The 21,256-nt window shown below is 44.6% G+C and overlaps 1 protein-coding gene across 1 annotated transcript in view; it reads left to right on the top strand.

Annotated features, from left to right (window-relative positions):
* Window positions 1-21,256, top strand: part of LOC139557905 (voltage-dependent L-type calcium channel subunit alpha-1D-like) — a 203,165-nt gene that overhangs the window by 44,109 nt on the left and 137,800 nt on the right. Inside the window, exons 4-5 of the mRNA XM_071373234.1 lie at window positions 9,812-9,951; window positions 15,352-15,506. Of these exons, the coding sequence (XP_071229335.1) occupies window positions 9,812-9,951; window positions 15,352-15,506 (295 nt within the window). The remainder of the gene's footprint in view (window positions 1-9,811; window positions 9,952-15,351; window positions 15,507-21,256) is intronic.

Genomic DNA, 21,256 nt, shown 5'->3' with positions numbered 1-21,256 from the left:
CAAGTCCAATACAGCAAATAAAAGATAAACATCTTGTGAATCCAGTCAACATGTCCGATTTTTAAAATGTTTTACAGCGAAAACACCACGTATATTTATGTTAGCTCACCACCAAATACAAAAAAGCACAGACATTTCTTTCACAGCGCAGGTAGCATGCACAAAACCAACCTAACCAAGGACCAACCAAACTAACCAAGAAACAACTTCATCAGATGACAGTCTTACAACATGTTACACAATAAATCTATGTTTTGTTAGAAAAATTTGCATATTTGAGCTATAAATCAGTTTTACATTGCAGTTACCATCACAGCTACCGTCACAAATAGCACCGAAGCAGCCAGAGTAATTTTAGAGACCAACGTGGAATACTTAAATACTCATCATAAAACATTTCTGAAAAATGAATGGTGTACAGCAAATGAAAGACAAGCATCTTGTGAATCCAGCCAATATTTCAGATTTTTTAAGTGTTTTACAGCGAAAACACAATATAGCATTATATTAGCTTACCACAATGGCCAGAAACACAAGCCATTTACCAGCAGCAAAAGTTAGCGATCGTAACAAACCAGCAAAAGATATATAATTTTTGACTAACCTTGATAAGCTTCATCAGATGACAGTCCTATAACATCAGGTTATACATACACTTATGTTTTGTTCGAAAATGTGCATATTTAGAGCTGAAATCAGTGGTTATACATTGTGCTAACGTAGCATCTTTTTCCCAGAATGTGTGGGTATTTTTCTAAAACTCACCTATTCTGACCAAAATACTATTCATAAACATGACAAAAAAATACATGTTGTATAGGAAATGATAGATACACTAGTTCTTAATGCAATCGCCGTGATAGAATTCTAAAAATAACTTCATTACGACATCCAGCTTACGTTATAGCGAGAGCGTGCCCAAAATCTGGGCGCTACCTAATAGTACACATGTTCGACAGATATATGAAATAGCATCATAAAATGGGTCCTACTTTTGATGATCTTCCATCAGAATGTTGTACAAGGGGTCCTTTGTCGGGAACAATCGTTGTTTGGTTTTAGAATGGCCTTTTTCCCTCTTGAATTAGCAAGCAAAACTAGCCAAGCGGCACTAAGCTGTCCATCTTCACAAACGCAAAGAACGCAACACGTCTAACGTCCCGAAAAAATTTCAATAATCTAATAAAACTATATTGAAAAAACATACTTTACGATGATATCTTCACATTTATCAAATAAAATCAAAGCCGGAGATATAAGACGTCTATAACGATTGCTTTTCAGAAGCAAATACTGGTGACCTTTATGCGCTTCCTGAACAAACGAATTCTGGGGTCATGTCATTCCAAGCTCTCTCTTTTGACCATAGAAAGAGATTGAGACCCCATTTCACCTCTCACAGCCTATTGACATCTAGTGGAAGGCGTATGAAGTGCATGTATAGTCACAAATCTCAAGCAAAATGATAGGGAGGCCCTGGAACAGAGCCTCGATTAGATTTTCACTTTCTGACAGGAAGTATGCTGCAAAATAAGTTCTGTTTTACTCACAGATATAATTCAAACGGTTTTAGAAACTTGAGAGTGTTTTCCATCCAATAGTAATAATAATATGCATATTGTACGAGCAAGAATAGAGTACGAGGCCGTTTAAATTGGGCACGATTTTCCCCCAAAGTGTAAATAGCGCCCTCTATCCTCAACAGGTTTTAAGCATAGCCTCTTCTCAGTCAGAGCTGGTTGAGGAGCTTCACATAGGTGTGTCTTTTTCCATGATTTACATACCTGTATACTTTATTTAGCTTGTACAAGTAGGCTATCCATCGCCATTTTCAAAGAGCTCTCCGATAGCCTACCAATAGCAAGCTACTTCAAACTATTCAGACATCCTGTAATGCCATTTGTTTGTTTATTTAACGAGGCAAGTCAGCTCCGATTAAGAACAAATTCTTATTTTCAATGACGGCCTGGGTTAACTGCCTTATTCAGGGGCAGAACGATAGAGTTTTACCTTGTCAGGTCAGGGATTTGATCTTGCAACCTTTCGGTTACTAGTCCAACGCTCTAACCACTAAACTACCTGCCGCCCGTATATCAACGGCTGATGTATCTTGATTGTTGAGAATGCCTTGTAGACAATGATCCAATTGTCTTGACACAAGAGCCTAATATTTTGTATGCAAATGTTATGCTTGAAGACATTTAGGACACAGTGGCTTGTGCTCATGGAACGAGAGATAAGATTTATGATATCATGCTTCTGACCCCATCCTATTTAAATATTGTTGTTTAAAAATTAAACAGATTGCTTGTTTTTCATTTTGTTTACGAAACAAACGTATTAGAATAATTCACCGTCCTTGGCTTTGAGAATGTCCAGGTTTTTTTGACAATGTCTTTGGCAATTTTTTTTGCAATGGACGTTCTCACAAAACCATGATCGGTGAATTATTCTCATAAGTTTGTTTTGGTATCAAAAGGTTGTTTTGGTATCAAAATGAAAAACAAGCAATCAGGACTGTCCATGGCTTTGTGAGACTGTCTTTGGCCACAGACGGTTTCACGAAGCCTCGGACGGTCTCACAAAGCCATGGAGGAAGTCTCACAATGCCAAGAACCGTGAATTATTGTAATACATTTTGTTTGATACCATAAATCAAATATATTTTTTCTTGTCACTATAATTAAAAAAAAAATCTGCATTGTTGGGAAACATTTCAGTCTAGATGGTGTCGACAGACATGGCAGCTCTGCTTCTAGCTTTGAAGTATTTTTTTTTTTGTGGATTATTTCTTACATCATTATCCCATTAAGTTTTTTGTGTGTTATTACATACAGCCGGAAATAACTTTTGGATATCAGAGCGGCGGTAACTTACCAGCATTACGACCAGAAATACGACTTTCCCGAATTGGATCCTTTCTTTGTACCTCCCAGGGCAATTGAATTTATCCCAGAGGCTGCTCCAAGACGCCGTCGGCGGAGAAGACGTATTCGGAGTGGATTTATAGTCCGACTCAGGAGGCGTGCACACCATCCACCGCTTCCGAGTATATTACTCGCTAATGTTCAGTCCCTGGACAATAAAGTAGAGGAGCTCAGGGCGAGGATCTCCTTCCAGAGAGATGTCAGGGACTGTAACATACTCTGTTTCACAGAATCATGGCTCTCTCAGGATATACTGTCCCTGTCCATACAGCCAGCTGGGTTCTCAGTACATCGCGCAGACAGGAATAAAGAACTCTCCGGGAAGAAGAAAGGCGGGAGTGTATGTCTCATGATTAACTACTCATGGTGTGATTGTGATAACATACAGAAACTCAAGTCCTTTTGTTAACCCGACCTCACAATCAAATGTTGACTGTATTACCTCCCCAAGAGAATTCTCTTCGGTTATAGTTACAGCAGTATATATATTCCCCCTCAAGCCGATACCACGGCGGCCCTCAAGGAACTGCACTGGACTTTGTGCCAACTGGGAACCACATATCCTGAGGCCCCATATATTGTGCCTGGGGATTTTAATAAATTTGAGGAAAACGCTACCGACGTTCTATCAAGACATTGCCTATAGTACTCGTGCTTCAAAAACTCTGGACCATTGTTAGTCTCTCTTCTGGCTACAAGGCCCTTCCCCGCCCTCCCATTCGGCAAATCAGATCACGACTTTGTTTTCCCAATCGGAATCCATGCCTCAAGATTGTTTTGATCACTCGGACTTGGATATGTTGCCTCTGAGAATAACACGGACACGGTGACTGAGTTCATCAGGAAGTGTATAGGGGATATTGTTCCCACTGTGACTATTAAAACCTACCTAAACCAAAAAACATGGATAGATGGCAGCATTCGCACAAAAATGAAAGCGTGATCCACCTAATTTAACCACGGCAAGGTGACTGTGAATATACAGTGCAGTTTTACACTGCATAAGGCAATCAAACAGGCTAACCGTCAGTACAGAGACAAAGTGGATCTCAATTCAACGGCTCAGACACGAGACTTATGTGGTAGGGACTCCAGACAATCACGGATTACAAAGGGAAAACCAGCCACGTCACGGAGACCGACATCTTGCTCTCGGACGAGCTAAACACCTTCTTCGCCCGCTTTGAGGATAACACAGTGCCACTGACACAGCCCGCACCCACGGATTGTGGGCTTTTGTTCTCCATGATCGACGAGAGTAAGACATTTAAGCGCGCTAACCCTCGCAGGGCTGCCGGCCCAGACGCAGGAGGCTGGTAGTACCTACACACCGCAGGAGACTTTTTGGTACCTACACACTGCAGGAGACTGGTGGTACCTACACACCAGAGGAGACTGGTGGTACCTACACACCACAGGAGACTGGTGGTACCTACACACTGCAGGAGACTGGTGGTACCTACACACCGCAGGAGACTGGTGGTACCTACACACTGCAGGAGGCTGGTGGTACCTACACACCGCAGGAGGCTGGTGGTACCTACACACCGCAGGAGGCTGGTGGTACCTACACACTACATGAGACTGGTGGTACCTACACACTGCAGGAGGCTGGTGGTACCTACACCATGCAGAAGACTGGTGGTACTCAGAGCTATTAAATGGTACATCATACACTACAGTTGAGGAACAATAAGAAAGTAATTCTGCTTTGAAAGTTGATACATTTGTAACTCCACTTTTAAGAAAATGTCACCTCCTGGAGAGCTCTTCTTTGTCTTTTCAGCATCGTTCCCTCAGCTTTAGCCCCACCCATCTCTTTAACGATTCCCATGTGAGGCCATGTACTAAACAACCAAAGATTTCCAGACTAAAGGCTGGTTTATAGTACGGTTGTGTTTGTAAATTCAATCTGGAGTGCCGGAGTGTGCTCTGGGCGTTCGTAAATTCAAAGCGCTGACAGATTGGTTCGTAAATTCCGAGCGTTTCGCTTTCGGACACTCTGGCCGAGGAGTAGGGTTGATCTGAGAACACACTGGACACTCTGGCTGAGGAGTAGGGTTGATCAGAGAGCACACTGGACACTCTGGCTGAGGAGTAGGGTTGATCTGAGAACACACTGGACACTCTGGTTGAGGAGTAGGGTTGATCTGAGAACACACTGGACACTCTGGCTGAGGAGTAGGGTTGATCAGAGAGCACACTGGACACTCTGGCTGAGGAGTAGGGTTGATCTGAGCCTTCTGACCTAGGAACAGCAGTCAAACACCCAAGCTAACTGGCTAACGTTGGCTAGCTTGCTAGCTACTTCCAGACACAAATGAGAGAACAGCTCACTGACAATTTTACTCACTCTAGCAGAGCTGGTTAGGCTGTTTGTATGTTGTCCAGAGCGTTGGTGACTGCAACTGTGCTGCTGGCAACCATTTAATTACAGTTTTTGCAGACGTTTACTGACACCGACCATATTGTTGAGCTTTCGTAAATACCAGCTACGTCTATCAACAGTTGTCATAGTGAGATCATGAACATTCTTTTGAAATAGTTACTTGCATAGTGGAGACTTTTGTTTAGACATGTAGCTACAGTAGCTAGCTAGCTAAACAATGAACCGTAATCCCAACTCATAATGTTACTACCCTTCATGAATCTGCAGGTAGCTAACCAACCAGGTTCAATGTTAGCTAGCTAACATTAGGCTATAACTAGCAAATGTCTGTGAAATACAAATAATTTTACTTCACAGATCATACACGTCATGTTAGCTAGCGAGCCAGACAGCTAACGTCAGCTTGTAGCTTGCTAGCTAACAGTACACTTTAACTTGAAATGAAAAAGACTTTCTGACTAAATTTGAAATGTGTAATATCTGAAAATGTAGCTAGCTAGACTCTTTTACCCATAAACATGGATGGACGCTTCTCCCTCTCTGTCACGGATGCCATGGTTGCCTTTAGTTTGAAGATGTAATCCCGGAGACAGGTGTTTTATACAACAGCCTCCTGTGTGTTCTCTTTTCGACTCCCTCAGCATATTTGCTATCAAACGCCAGCATGTTCTCCATCTCCTTAGCTATCATACTCTAATTCCACTGATTTCAAAACTCGGTCCTCCAGGAAGTGGAGAGCAACACTGATGCAGTTCTATATGATATCTTTATAAAATAATCTGCATTAGGAAAGATTACCTACACATACTGAAGTGTGCTACATGGCAGACCAATCAAAACGCATCTTTAGGCATGTCCAGCCCACTCATTATCTCAGCCAATCATGGCTAGCGGGAAGGTTGCTCTCACGTTCCTGACCTGTTTTCCTTTGTTTTGTATTTGTTTTAGTTGGTCAGGGCGTGAGTTGGGTGGGTTGGTCTAGGTTTGATTTTCTATGTTGGGATTTTGTGTTCGCCTGGTATGATTCTCAATCAGAGACAGCTGTCAATCGTTGTCCCTGATTGAGAATCATACTTAGGCAGCCTGGGTTTCACCTGTGTTTTGTGGGTGTTTGTTCCTGTGTCAGTGTTTGGGCCACACAGGACTGTTTCAGGTTAGTCACGTTTGTTGGTTGTTGTATTTTGTAGTGTTTGTTGTTTTCCCATTAAAATATGAATACTTACCGATCCGCATCTTGGTCCGAGCCATGCTCCTCCTCGTCTGAGGAGGAGAACGACTACGACAGCCGTTACAGTTGCTGACTTTTTCTGTGGCTAATTTTATTCGTATTTACAGATGGCATACAAGTCTGTTATTAAGGCACATGAAAGTTCCAGAAGGTATTTCTGCCAAAAAAACGCATTTTGATAATACAAAAAAAAAAGGTTTACGTTCAAATGCCTCTGCTGTGATGTAGTGATGCGCAACAGACGCCTAGTTTCCTGAATCGAGTCACAATTTACTATAATTTACTACTGGCTACTTTCACCCCGAAGTTTCTGCTTATAATTTCCGACATAGAGTTTGACGTCCAGACCGCCAGGCTTCCCTGGCACGTGGTGGGTCGACGCGGCCTCCCCAGTGGCCTTATGGGTCATCGTCTCCAGGACGACACTATACAGCTTCTCTTCTGTCGTAAAGTAGTGCTCACCAGAATAATGTCTTACGTTGATAGAATGAATGCATTTCGTATCTAGTTAACACCGGTAAAGTTATCTGTTTCGTTTAGGGACCCGGGTAAAAAACAAAACGCAATAACTCAAAAACAGTGGGAAAGATTGATCCTGTTCAAAATGTCCAAATATCATCAGTTTTAACCGGTTTTAAGGAAATGTAAAAAAACGGAGAAAACGGCAACAAAAAAAACGTTTCTGAAAAGACTTCAGTTGGTCTTAGATGCATATTTTCTGTGGTTGAAGTATTGTCCGCTTGCATAACAGAGTCAACGGTAACACGTTACACACCCAAACACATGATATGATGAAAGAAAGAGATATTTCTCCACTCTCCACAAAATTAACATTTGTTGTATAGTTTCATAATTCTGCAGGAGTTAATATTGTATTACACTGTGTGAGAGGTTATAAGCCTACAGTCCGTGTCCAGAGTTGAATTACTACTTCCTTTTAACCCGTATACTTAAATTATGAATATTCTGTTTATTCATGGCACAGGGGTAGTTATGAGCAGGATATTATAGGTACGTTGTAACAGCTTATCTAGAATAAGACCTTCTGCAGGATATGAGCTACTACCCAGAATACTGTGCACACGTAAACGTGGTCAATGATCAAACGGACAAAAACAATTACAACCGTAACAGGCAAACAATTAAGGTATTTCCGTTTCCATTGTGTTGATGTGTTTTAGACGGTGCTGTTTCATACTGTGGTCATTCTGACAGCACTTTGAAAAGGTTATTTTGGGGGGGTTTTACGTGAGGATTTTGTGCTTTTGCTTTCTGTGATAATTGAAACCAAAGCTGCAACAGTACTGGAGGGTGATATGTGTGTAAGAATGAAAAGGGTTTGGGCTGAGGACAGTGTGTGTGTGTGTGTGTGTGTGTGTGTGTGTGTGTGTGTGTGTGTGTGTGTGTGTGTGTGTGTGTGTGTGTGTGTGTGCGCATGCGCACATATGTGTTTGTAGTAGCAGACCGGGCCAATGTGTGTGTGTGAGGCAGTGTCTCTGTGTGTGTATGTATCCGTGAGTGTGTGTGTGTGTCTCAGGTCTGGGCAGTGTGTGTGTGTGTCTCAGGTCTGGGCAGTGTGTGTGCCAATCCATCCAGACAAAGAGTTACGGAGAGACAGAGAGAGGGATAATGGCAGATTGGTAATCCTGTGAAAGGCTCACAAACTCCTTTGTCTACTAGTAAACACATTCTACAGTCCTCTCCTCTAATACCAAACACATTCTAGAGTCCTCTCCTCTAATACCAAACACATTCTAGTCCTCTCCTCTAATACCAAACACATTCTAGAGTCCTCTCCTCTAATACCAAACACATTCTAGAGTCCTCTCCTCTAATACCAAACACATTATAGAGTCCTCTCCTCTAATACCAAACTTATTCTACAGTCCTCTCCTCTAATACCAAACACATTCTAGAGTCCTCTCCTCTAATACCAAACCCATTCTAGAGTCCTCTCCTCTAATACCAAACACATTCTAGAGTCCTCTCCTCTAATACCAAACACATTCTAGAGTCCTCTCCTCTAATACCAAACACATTCTAGAGTCCTCTCCTCTAATACCAAACGTATTCTACAGTCCTCTCCTCTAATACCAAACACATTCTAGAGTCCTCTCCTCTAATACCAAACCCATTCTAGAGTCCTCTCCTCTAATACCAAACACATTCTAGAGTCCTCTCCTCTAATACCAAACCCATTCTAGAGTCCTCTCCTCTAATACCAAACACATTCTACAGTCCTCTCCTCTAATACCAAACACATTCTAGAGTCCTCTCCTCTAATACCAAACACATTCTACAGTCCTCTCCTCTAATACCAAACACATTCTAGAGTCCTCTCCTCTAATACCAAACACATTCTACAGTCCTCTCCTCTAATACCAAACACATTCTAGAGTCCTCTCCTCTAATACCAAACACATTCTAGAGTCCTCTCCTCTAATACCAAACACATTCTACAGTCCTCTCCTCTAATACCAAACTTATTCTACAGTCCTCTCCTCTAATACCAAACACATTCTAGAGTCCTCTCCTCTAATACCAAACACATTCTACAGTCCTCTCCTCTAATACCAAACACATTCTAGAGTCCTCTCCTCTAATACCAAACACATTCTAGAGTCCTCTCCTCTAATACCAAACTTATTCTAGAGTCCTCTCCTCTAATACCAAACACATTCTACAGTCCTCTCCTCTAATACCAAACACATTCTAGAGTCCTCTCCTCTAATACCAAACACATTCTAGAGTCCTCTCCTCTAATACCAAACACATTCTACAGTCCTCTCCTCTAATACCAAACTTATTCTACAGTCCTCTCCTCTAATACCAAACACATTCTAGAGTCCTCTCCTCTAATACCAAACACATTCTAGAGTCCTCTCCTCTAATACCAAACACATTCTAGAGTCCTCTCCTCTAATACCAAACACATTCTAGAGTCCTCTCCTCTAATACCAAACACATTCTACAGTCCTCTCCTCTAATACCAAACACATTCTACAGTCCTCTCCTCTAATACCAAACACATTCTAGAGTCCATAGACTGGTCCTTTTGAGCCGGATTTGATCAATTGGAACACAAAGACAAAACTAACATTTCACTTTTTACATTTGAGTAATTTAGCATACTCTCTCATCGTACTTTAACAAAAATAAGTATGTTTGTGTTATTCATGCCTGCGTGGTGGAAATTATGTCTGATTTGAATTCACAGAGATAACGTCTGATATTGTTTTTTTTTTCTTCTGTCTCTTCTTTCTCCAGGAACAAGTGGAATATGTCTTTCTGATTATCTTCACCATTGAGACCTTTCTGAAGATTTTGGCGTATGGCTTAGTGATGCATCCCAGCTCCTACATTCGCAACGGATGGAACTTGTTGGACTTTGTTATTGTTATCGTCGGGTAAAACAGAATGGTCCTTTTACCTGCTCCAACTCTTATTGTTAGAATCGTCCACTACCTCTTAAGGTTTTCTTCTCCCCCCCCCCCCCCCCCATGTTCTATCTCTCCTCAATGTCTCCTCCATCTCTCCTCTCCATCTCTCTTCTGTGTCCTTAACTGTACCTTGTTTATTTATTAACTTAATCTCTCCTTCATCCCTCCATCTCTGCTCCTCTCCTCCATCCCTCCATCTCTGCTCCTCTTCTCCATCCTTCCATCTCTGCTCCTCTCCTCCATCCCTCCATCTCTCCTCCTCTCCTCCATCCCTCCATCTCTCCTTCATCCCTCCATCTCTGCTCCTCTCCTCCATCCCTCCATCTCTGCTCCTCTCCTCCATCTCTGCTCCTCTCCTCGAACCCTCCATCTCTCCTTCCTCTCCTCCATTCCTCCATCTCTGCTCATCTCCTCCATCCCTCCATCCCTCCATCTCTCCTTCATCCCTCCATCTCTGCTCCTCTCCTCCATCCCTCCATCTCTGCTCCTCTCCTCCATCTCTGCTCCTCTCCTCGAACCCTCCATCTCTCCTTCCTCTCCTCCATTCCTCCATCTCTGCTCATCTCCTCCATCCCTCCATCTCTGCTCCTCTCCTCCATCCCTCCAACTCTGCTCCTCTCCTCCATCCCTCCATCTCTGCTCCTCTCCTCCATCCCTCCATCTCTGCTCCTCTCCTCCAACCCTCCATCTCTCCTCCTCTCCTCCATCCCTCCATCTCTGCTCCTCTCCTCCAACCCTCCATCTCTCCTCCTCTCCTCCATCCCTCCAACTCTGCTCCTCTCCTCCATCCCTCCATCTCTCCTCCTCTCCTCTATCTCTCCATCTCTGCTCCTCTCCTCCAACCCCCCATCTCTCCTCCTCTCCTCCATCCCTCCATCTCTGCTCCTCTCCTCCAACCCTCCATCTCTCCTCCTCTCCTCTATTCCTCCATCTCTGCTCCTCTCCTCCAACCCTCCATCTCTGCTCCTCTCCTCCAACCCCCCATCTCTCCTCCTCTCCTCCATCCCTCCACCTCTGCTCCTCTCCTCCATCCCTCCATCGCTGCTCCTCTCCTCCATCCCTCCATCGCTGCTCCTCTCCTCCATCCCTCCATCTCTGCTCCTCTCCTCCAACCCTCCATCTCTCCTCCTCTCCTCCATCCCTCCATCTCTGCTCCTCTCCTCCAACCCTCCATCTCTCCTCCTCTCCTCCATCCCTCCAACTCTGCTCCTCTCCTCCATCCCTCCATCTCTCCTCCTCTCCTCTATCTCTCCATCTCTGCTCCTCTCCTCCAACCCCCCATCTCTCCTCCTCTCCTCCATCCCTCCATCTCTGCTCCTCTCCTCCAACCCTCCATCTCTCCTCCTCTCCTCTATTCCTCCATATCTGCTCCTCTCCTCCAACCCTCCATCTCTGCTCCTCTCCTCCAACCCCCCATCTCTCCTCCTCTCCTCCATCCCTCCACCTCTGCTCCTCTCCTCCATCCCTCCAACTCTGCTCCTCTCCTCCATCCCTCCATCGCTGCTCCTCTCCTCCATCCCTCCATCTCTGCTCCTCTCCTCCAACCCTCCATCTCTCCTCCTCTCCTCCATCCCTCCATCTCTGCTCCTCTCCTCCAACCCTCCATCTCTCCTCCTCTCCTCCATCCCTCCAACTCTGCTCCTCTCCTCCATCCCTCCATCTCTCCTCCTCTCCTCTATCTCTCCATCTCTGCTCCTCTCCTCCAACCCCCCATCTCTCCTCCTCTCCTCCATCCCTCCATCTCTGCTCCTCTCCTCCAACCCTCCATCTCTCCTCCTCTCCTCTATCCCTCCATCTCTGCTCCTCTCCTCCAACCCTCCATCTCTGCTCCTCTCCTCCAAACCCCATCTCTCCTCCTCTCCTCCATCCCTCCACCTCTGCTCCTCTCCTCCAACCCTCCATCTCTCCTCCTCTCCTCTATCCCTCCATCGCTGCTCCTCTCCTCCATCCCTCCAACTCTGCTCCTCTCCTCCATCCCTCCATCTCTCCATCTCTCCTCCTCTCCTCCATCCCTCCATCTCTGCTTCTCTCCTCCAACCCTCCATCTCTACTCCTCTCCTCTATCCCTCCATCTCTGCTCCTCTCCTCCATCCCTCCATCTCTGCTCCTCTCCTCCAACCCCCCAACTCTCCTCCTCTCCTCCATCCCTCCATCTCTGCTTCTCTCCTCCAACCCCCCATCTCTCCTCCTCTCCTCCATCCCTCCATCTCTGCTCCTCTCCTCCAACCCCCCCATACTTCCTCCATCTCTTCCCTTTTGCTCTCTCTCCTGCTTATGGATAATCTGGATCTAAAATGATCTGGCAGTCTCTGGCACACAAACTCCTCTCCCCTCCTCCGTCCCTTTCTCTTTCTCTTCTCTCTTTCTCTCTCTTCTCTCCCTCACTCCCCTTCTCTTTATCTCAATTTCCCTCTCCCACTCCCTTTCCCTCTCCCCCTCCCTTTCCATCTCCCCCTCCCTTTCCCTCTCTCTCACTGCCTCTCTTTCTCCATCCCCTGTCCCTGTTTGTCTCTTAATCTGACCCAGACTCCCTTGGCTTTCGTCTCTCTCTCTCTCTCTCTGTCTCTCTCTCTCTGTCTCTGTCTCTGTCTCTCTCTCTCTCTCTCTCTCTCTCTCTCTCTCTCTCTCTCTCTCTCTCTCTCTCTCTCTCTCTCTCTCTCTCTGTCTCTCTGTCTCTCTGTCTCTCTGTCTCTGTCTCTGTCTCTGTCTCTGTCTCTCGCTCTTTCACTATCTCTTCTCCTCCCTCTCTCTCTCTCTTTCTCTCTCTCACTCTCGCTTTCTCTCTCTCTCTCACTCTCGCTCTCTCTCTCTTTGTCTATCAGTGGGTTTAAAGCTCCTTAGTGGATACACGTTGATGGGAATCAGTCTGCAATTGCAAAAACACTATAGAGCACAACAACAAAGCAATAACAAATAAATATACCATTGTAAAATACGGCCCTATAAAGCAGGCTATCCTGATCTCAGTCTGGGGTAGACAACTCCTCCATTGTTGACAAGTCATTGATGTGTGTCATGTCAAGGTGTCGGCAAAAGCACAAGCTGACTTGACCACCAGGCTATACTTGACTACCAGGCTATACTGGACTACCAGGCTATACTTGACTACCAGGCTATACTGGACTACCAGGCTATACTTGACTACCAGGCTATACTTGACTACCAGGCTATACTTGACCACCAGGCTATACTTGACCACCAAACTATACTTGACCACCAGGCTATACTTGACTACCAGGCTATACTTGACTACCAGGCTATACTTGACTACCAGGCTATACTTGACTACCAGGCTATACTTGACTACCAGGCTATACTTGACCACCAGGTTATACTTGACCACCAGGCTATACTTGACTACCAGGCTATACTTGACTACCAGGCTATACTCGACTACCAGGCTATACTTGACCACCAAACTATACTTGACCACCAAACTATACTTGACTACCAGGCTATACTTGACCACCAAACTATACTTGACTACCAGGCTATACTTGACCACCAAACTATACTTGACTACCAGGCTATACTTGACCACCAAACTATACTTGACTACCAGGCTATACTTGACCACCAAACTATACTTGACTACCAGGCTATACTTGACTACCAGGCTATACTTGACCACCAGGCTATACTTGACTACCAGGCTATACTTGACTACCAGGCTATACTTGACTACCAGGCTATACTTGACCACCAGGCTATACTTGACTACCAGGCTATACTTGACCACCAGGCTATACTTGACTACCAGGCTATACTTGACTACCAGGCTATACTTGACTACCAGGCTATACTTGACCACCAGGCTATACTTGACTACCAGGCTATACTGGACTACCAGGCTATACTTGACTACCAGGCTATACTTGACCACCAGGCTATACTTGACCACCAGGCTATACTGGACTACCAGGCTATACTTGACTACCAGGCTATACTTGACTACCAGGCTATACTTGACCACCAGGCTATACTTGACCACCAGGCTATACTTGACTACCAGGTTATACTTGACTACCAGGCTATTCTTAACTACCAGGCTATACTTGTGCACCAGGCTATACTTGACTACCAGGCTATACTTGACTACCAGGCTATACTTGACTACCAGGCTATACTTGACTACCAGGCTATACTTGACTACCAGGCTATACTTGACTACCAGGCTATAATTTAATACCAGGCTAAACTTGACTACCAGACTATACTTGAGTACCAGGCTATACTTGACTACCAGGCTATACTTGACTACCAGGCTATAATTTAATACCAGGCTAAACTTGAGTACCAGGCTAAACTTGACTACCAGACTATACTTGACTACCAGGCTAAACTTGACTACCAGACTATACTTGACTACCAGACTATACTTGACTACCAGACTATACTTGACTACCAGGCTATACTTGACTACCAGGCTATACTTGACTACCAGGCTATACTTGTGCACCAGGCTATACTTGACCACCAGGCTATACTTGACTACCAGGCTATACTTGACCACCAGGCTATACTTGACTACCAGGCTATACTTGACTACCAGTCTATACTTGACTACCAGGCTATACTTGACCACCAGGCTATACTTGACTACCAGGCTATACTTGACTACCAGGCTATACTTGACCACCAGGCTATACTGGACTACCAGGCTATACTTGACTACCAGGCTATACTTGACTACCAGGCTATACTTGACCACCAGGCTATACTTGACCACCAGGCTATACTTGACTACCAGGTTATACTTGACTACCAGGCTATTCTTAACTACCAGGCTATACTTGTGCACCAGGCTATACTTGACTACCAGGCTATACTTGACTACCAGGCTATTCTTAACTACCAGGCTATACTTGTGCACCAGGCTATACTTGACTACCAGGCTATACTTGACTACCAGGCTATACTTGACTACCAGGCTATACTTGACTACCAGGCTATACTTGACTACCAGGCTATAATTTAATACCAGGCTAAACTTGACTACCAGGCTATACTTTACTACCAGGCTATACTTGACTACCAGGCTATACTTGTGCACCAGGCTATACTTGACTACCAGGCTATACTTGACTACCAGGCTATACTTGACTACCAGGCTATAATTTAATACCAGGCTAAACTTGACTACCAGACTATACTTGAGTACCAGGCTATACTTGACTACCAGGCTATACTTGACTACCAGGCTATACTTGACTACCAGACTATACTTGACTACCAGGCTATACTTGACTACCAGGCTATACTTGACTACCAGGCTATACTTGTGCACCACATTATTGGTGATGATGATGGCGATGATGATGTATATTACTGTAGGCCGTCTAACTCAGCTGACGATGTGTGTTCCAGGCTGTTCAGTGTCGTCCTGGAGACGATGACCCATAAGGCCACTGGGGAGGCCGCGTCGACCCACCACGTGCCAGGGAAGCCCGGAGGTCTGGACGTGAAAGCTCTCCGTGCCTTCAGGGTACTGAGGCCCCTACGGCTGGTTTCAGGAGTACCTAGTGAGTAGGGGGGGGTTGTGTGTTTGTGAGGGCAGTCGTGCATCTACTTGTCTGTTTATGTGCATGTGCTGTAGGTGTAAACCATTTCCAACGACCAGATCATTTCAGGAGAAGCGTGTTTTCCAGTGTTTGTGATTCCGTCACGTTGTGTACGGAGCAGAAGCAGAAGGGAACTGTTCTGTGTTAAAAATCTAATCAAATCAAGTTTATTTTATATAGCCCTTCGTACATCAGCTAATATCTCGAAGTGCTGTACAGAAACCCAGCCTTAAACCCCCAACACAGCAAGCAATGCAGGTGTAGAAGCACGGTGGCTGGGAAAAACTCCCTAGAAACGCCAAAACCTAGGAAGAAACCTAGAGAGGAACCAGGCTATGAGGGGTGGCCAGTCCTCTTCTGGCTGTGCCGGGTGGAGATTATAACAGAACATGGCCAAGATGTTCAAAATGTTCATAAATGACCAGCATGGTCAAATAATAATCAGGAGTAAATGACAGTTGGCACGGGTTGTGTCGCTGTAATCTTTCACGGACAGATCTGCGTAAACTGGTATTGTAGAATCTGTCAGGAATGGAATGGGATACATGGTCTAAGGAGCAGAAATCACAGTTCCGCAGGTCCGAGCAAAAGGGGACGGGGGTGTTAAGGGGACGGGAGGTCTTAAAAACTTATTTGGGCTGCAAGCCCGAAGCCGGGCGCAATATGACAACAGCCACTTCAAGTGCAGGGCGCGAAATTCAAAAAATATATTTTTTAGAAATATTTAACTTTCACACATTAACAAGTCCAATACAGCATATGAAAGATAAACATCTTGTGAATCCAGCCAACATGTCCGATTTTTAAAATGTTTTACAGCGAAAACACCACGTATATTTATGTTAGCTCACCACCAAATACAAAAAAGGACAGACATTTTTCACAGCACAGGTAGCATGCACAAAACCAACCTAACTAACCAAGAACCAACCAAACTAACCAAGAAACAACTTCATCAGATGACAGTCTTATAACATGTTATTCAATAAATCTATGTTTTGTTCGAAAAATGTGCATATTTGAGCTATATATCAGTTTTACATTGCAGCTACCATCACAGCTACCGTCAGAAATAGCACCGAAGCAGCCAGAGTAATTACAGACACCAACGTGGAATACCTAAATACTCATCATAAAACATTTCTGAAAAATACATGGTGTACAGCAAATGAAAGACAGGCATCTTGTGATTCCAGCCAATATTTCAGATTTCTTAAGTGTTTTACAGCGAAAACACAATATAGCATTATATTAGCTTACCACAATAGCCAGAAACACAAGCCATTTACCAGCAGCAAAAGTTAGCGATCGTAACTAACCAGCAAAATATATATAATTTTTGACTAACCTTGATAAGCTTCATCAGATGACAGTCCTATAACATCAGGTTATACATACACTTATGTTTTGTTCGAAAATGTGCATATTTAGAGCTGAAATCAGTGGTTATACATTGTGCTAACGTAGCATCTTTTTCCCACAACGTCCGGATATTTTTCTGACACTCACCTATTCTGACCAAATAACTATTCATAAACATTACAAAAAAATACATGTTGTATAGGAAATGATAGATACACTAGTTCTTAATGCAATCGCCGTGTTAGAATTCTAAAAATAACTTCATTACGACATGCAGTTTACGTTATGGCGAGAGTGTGCCCAAAATCTGGGCGCTACCTAATAGTACACATGTTCGACAGATATATGAAATAGCATCATAAAATGGGTCCTACTTTTGATGATCTTCCATCAGAATGTTGTACAAGGGGTCCTTTGTCCAGAACAATCGTTGTTTGGATTTAGAATGTCCTCTTCTCCAGTCAATTAGCACGGAAAGCTAGCAAAGTGGCGCGAAGCTCTCTTTCCTGAACATACGCAGACAAAGCAACACGCCTAACGTCCCGAAAAAATTTCAATAATCTAATAAAACTATATTGAAAAAACATACTTTACGATGATATTGTCACATTTATCAAATAAAATCAAAGCCGGAGATATTAGTCGTCTATAACGACAGCTTTACAGAAGGCAATACCAGGTCCCTTCTCGCGCGCTCCAGAAAACAGGAAATTGGGGTCACGTCATGCCAAGAGCTTTTATTCGACCTCAGATGATGTTATACACTCCATTTCTTCTCTCACTGCCTGTTGACATCTAGTGGAAGGCGTATGAAGTGCATGTATACTAATAAATATCAAGCACATTTATAGGCAGGCCCTAGAACAGAGCATCGATTTCAGATTTTCCACTTCCTGTCAGGAAGTTTGCTGCATAATGAGTTCTGTTTTACTCACAGATATAATTCAAACGGTTTTAGAAACTACAGAGTGTTTTCTATCCAATAGTAATAATAATATGCATATTGTACGAGCAAGAATTGAGTACGAGGCCGTTTGAAATGGGCACCTTTTATCCAGGCTACTCAATACTGCCCCTGCAGCCCAAAGGGGGTCTTAAGGGGACGGGAACATTCAGTACGTAACTTTTAGGGATGTGGAGCTTCTCGTTCTAGCATTTCTTAATCTCTTAACAGGTATGAATCTACAACGTAATCAAGCAGCTGACCAAATACTTTAAATTCTCGTGTTTGTGTTTGTGTTCACCAACCAAGAAGATCATCTTTAGGAATAGTGTCTGTGATTCAGCACATTGTGGCAGCAACGCCAGCACAGGCTTGTACACTTCTGTGTAGTTGTCTGGAGCTGACGGGAAGACTGTACACTTCTGTGTAGTTGTCTGGAGCTGACGGGAAGACTGTATAGTTCTGTGTAGTTGTCTGGAGCTGAAGGGAAGACTATATAGTTCTGTGTAGTTGTATGGAGCTGAAGGGAAGACTGTATAGTTCTGTGTAGTTGTATGGAGCTGAAGGGACTATATAGTTCTGTGTAGTTGTCTGGAGCTGAAGGGAAGACTGTATAGTTCTGTGTAGTTTAGTTGTCTGGAGCTGAAGGGACTATATAGTTCTGTGTAGTTGTCTGGAGCTGAAGGGAAGACTGTATAGTTCTGTGTAGTTTAGTTGTATGGAGCTGAAGGGACTATATCGTTCTGTGTAGTTGTCTGGAGCTGAAGGGAAGACTGTATAGTTCTGTGTAGTTTAGTTGTCTGGAGCTGACGGGACTATATAGTTCTGTGTAGTTGTATGGAGCTGAAGGGAAGACTGTATAGTTCTGTGTAGTTGTATGGAGCTGAAGGGAAGGCTGTATAGTTCTGTGTAGTTGTCTGGAGCTGAAGGGACTATATAGTTCTGTGTAGTTGTATGGAGCTGAAGGGAGGACTGTATAGTTCTGTGTAGTTGTATGGAGCTGAAGGGAAGACTGTATAGTTCTGTGTAGTTGTATGGAACTGAAGGGAAGACTGTATAGTTCTGTGTAGTTGTATGGAGCTGAAGGGAAGGCTGTATAGTTCTGTGTAGTTGTCTGGAGCTGAAGGGACTATATAGTTCTGTGCAGTTGTCTGGAGCTGAAGGGAAGACTGCATAGTTCTGTGTAGTTGTCTGGAGCTGAAGGGAAGACTGTATAGTTCTGTGTAGTTGTCTGGAGCTGAAGGGACTGTATAGTTCTGTGTAGTTGTCTGGAGCTGAAGGGACTGTATAGTTCTGTGTAGTTGTCTGGAGCTGAAGGGAAGACTGTATAGTTCTGTGTAGTTGTATGGAGCTGAAGGGAAGACTATATAGTTCTGTGCAGTTGTCTGGAGCTGAAGGGACTGTATAGTTCTGTGTAGTTGTCTGGAGCTGAAGGGACTGTATAGTTCTGTGTAGTTGTCTGGAGCTGAAGGGAAGACTGTATAGTTCTGTGTAGTTGTATGGAGCTGAAGGGAAGACTATATAGTTCTGTGTAGTTGTATGGAGCTGAAGGGAAGACTGTATAGTTCTGTGTAGTGTAGTTGTCTGGAGCTGAAGGGAAGACTGTATAGTTCTGTGTAGCGTGGTTGGATCTGGTCTTTATTCTGTACTGTAGTTGTGTTGCGTGGTTGGTTCTGTTCTCCATGGTTGACTGCTAACTAAAGCCCCCAGAGACTTGGCTGTTGTTCGTTCCCACACAAGAACTTGACTCATGTTGCACTCCTAAGGCCATGCCATGCTATATAAACATTAAGAGGGACCAGGCTCTACGACACTCACACATGGACACGCACGCATGCACGCACGCACACGCTATGACACACACACACAGGAGGTGATGACAGATACACGTAGAGAGGACCAGACGGTGATGACAGATACACGTAGAGAGGACCAGACGGTGATGACAGATACACGTAGAGAGGACCAGACGGTGATGACAGATACACGTAGAGAGGACCAGACGGTGATGACAGATACACGTAGAGAGGACCAGACGGTGATGACAGATACACGTAGAGAGGACCAGACGGTGATGACAGATACACGTAGAGAGGACCAGACGGTGATGACAGATACACGTAGAGAGGACCAGACGGTGATGACAGATACACGTAGAGAGGAACAGACGGTGATGACAGACACACGTAGAGAGGACCAGACGGTGATGACAGATACACGTAGAGAGGACCAGGAGGTGATGACAGACACATGTAGAGAGGACCAGGAGGTGATGACAGACACATGTAGAGAGGACCAGACGGTGATGACAGATACACGTAGAGAGGAACAGGAGGTGATGACAGACACATGTAGAGAGGACCAGGGGATGATGACAGACACTCGTAGAGAGGACCAGGAGGTGATGACAGACACATGTAGAGAGGACCAGGAGGTGATGACAGACACTCGTAGAGAGGACCAGGAGGTGATGACAGACACATGTAGAGAGGACCAGGGGATGATGACTGACACTCGTAGAGAGGACCAGGAGGTGATGACAGACACATGTAGAGAGGACCAGGGGATGATGACAGACACTCGTAGAGAGGACCAGGAGGTGATGACAGACACATGTAGAGAGGACCAGGAGGTGATGACAGACACTCGTAGAGAGGACCAGGAGGTGATGACAGACACGCGTAGAGAGGTTCAGGAGGTGATGACAGACACACGTAGAGAGGATATATATGGTTGACCAGTCTACTGACCAGTGTGTTGACCAGTGTGTTGACTAGTGTGTTGACCAGTCTACTGACCAGTGTGTTGACCAGTCTACTGACAAGTCTACTGACCAGTGTGTTGACCAGTCTACTGACCAGTCTACTGACCAGTGTGTTGACCAGTCTACTGACCAGTCTACTGACCAGTGTGTTGACCAGTCTACTGACCAGTGTGTTGACCAGTGTGTTGACCAGTGTGTTGACCAGTAACTGACCAGTGTGTTGACCAGTATACTGACCAGTATACTGACCAGTGTGTTGACCAGTGTGTTGACCAGTGTGTTGACCAGTCTACTGACCAGTGTGTTGACCAGTGTGTTGACCAGTATACTGACCAGTGTGTTGACCAGTATACTGACCAGTGTGTTGACCAGTTTACTGACCAGTGTGTTGACCAGTATACTGACCAGTGTGTTGACCAGTATACTGACCAGTGTGTTGACCAGTGTGTTGACCAGTTTACTGACCAGTGTGTTGACCAGTATACTGACCAGTGTGTTGACCAGTGTGTTGACCAGTGTGTTGACCAGTCTACTGACCAGTGTGTTGACCAGTCTACTGACCAGTCTACTGACCAGTGTGTTGACCAGTCTACTGACCAGTCTACTGACCAGTGTGTTGACCAGTGTGTTGACCAGTGTGTT

Source organism: Salvelinus alpinus, chromosome 28 (genome assembly GCF_045679555.1).
Source record: "Salvelinus alpinus chromosome 28, SLU_Salpinus.1, whole genome shotgun sequence".
NCBI classification, from domain to species: Eukaryota; Metazoa; Chordata; class Actinopteri; order Salmoniformes; family Salmonidae; genus Salvelinus; species Salvelinus alpinus.
Note: the sequence above shows the minus strand (reverse complement) of the source record. Positions and strands in the feature narration are given on the sequence as shown.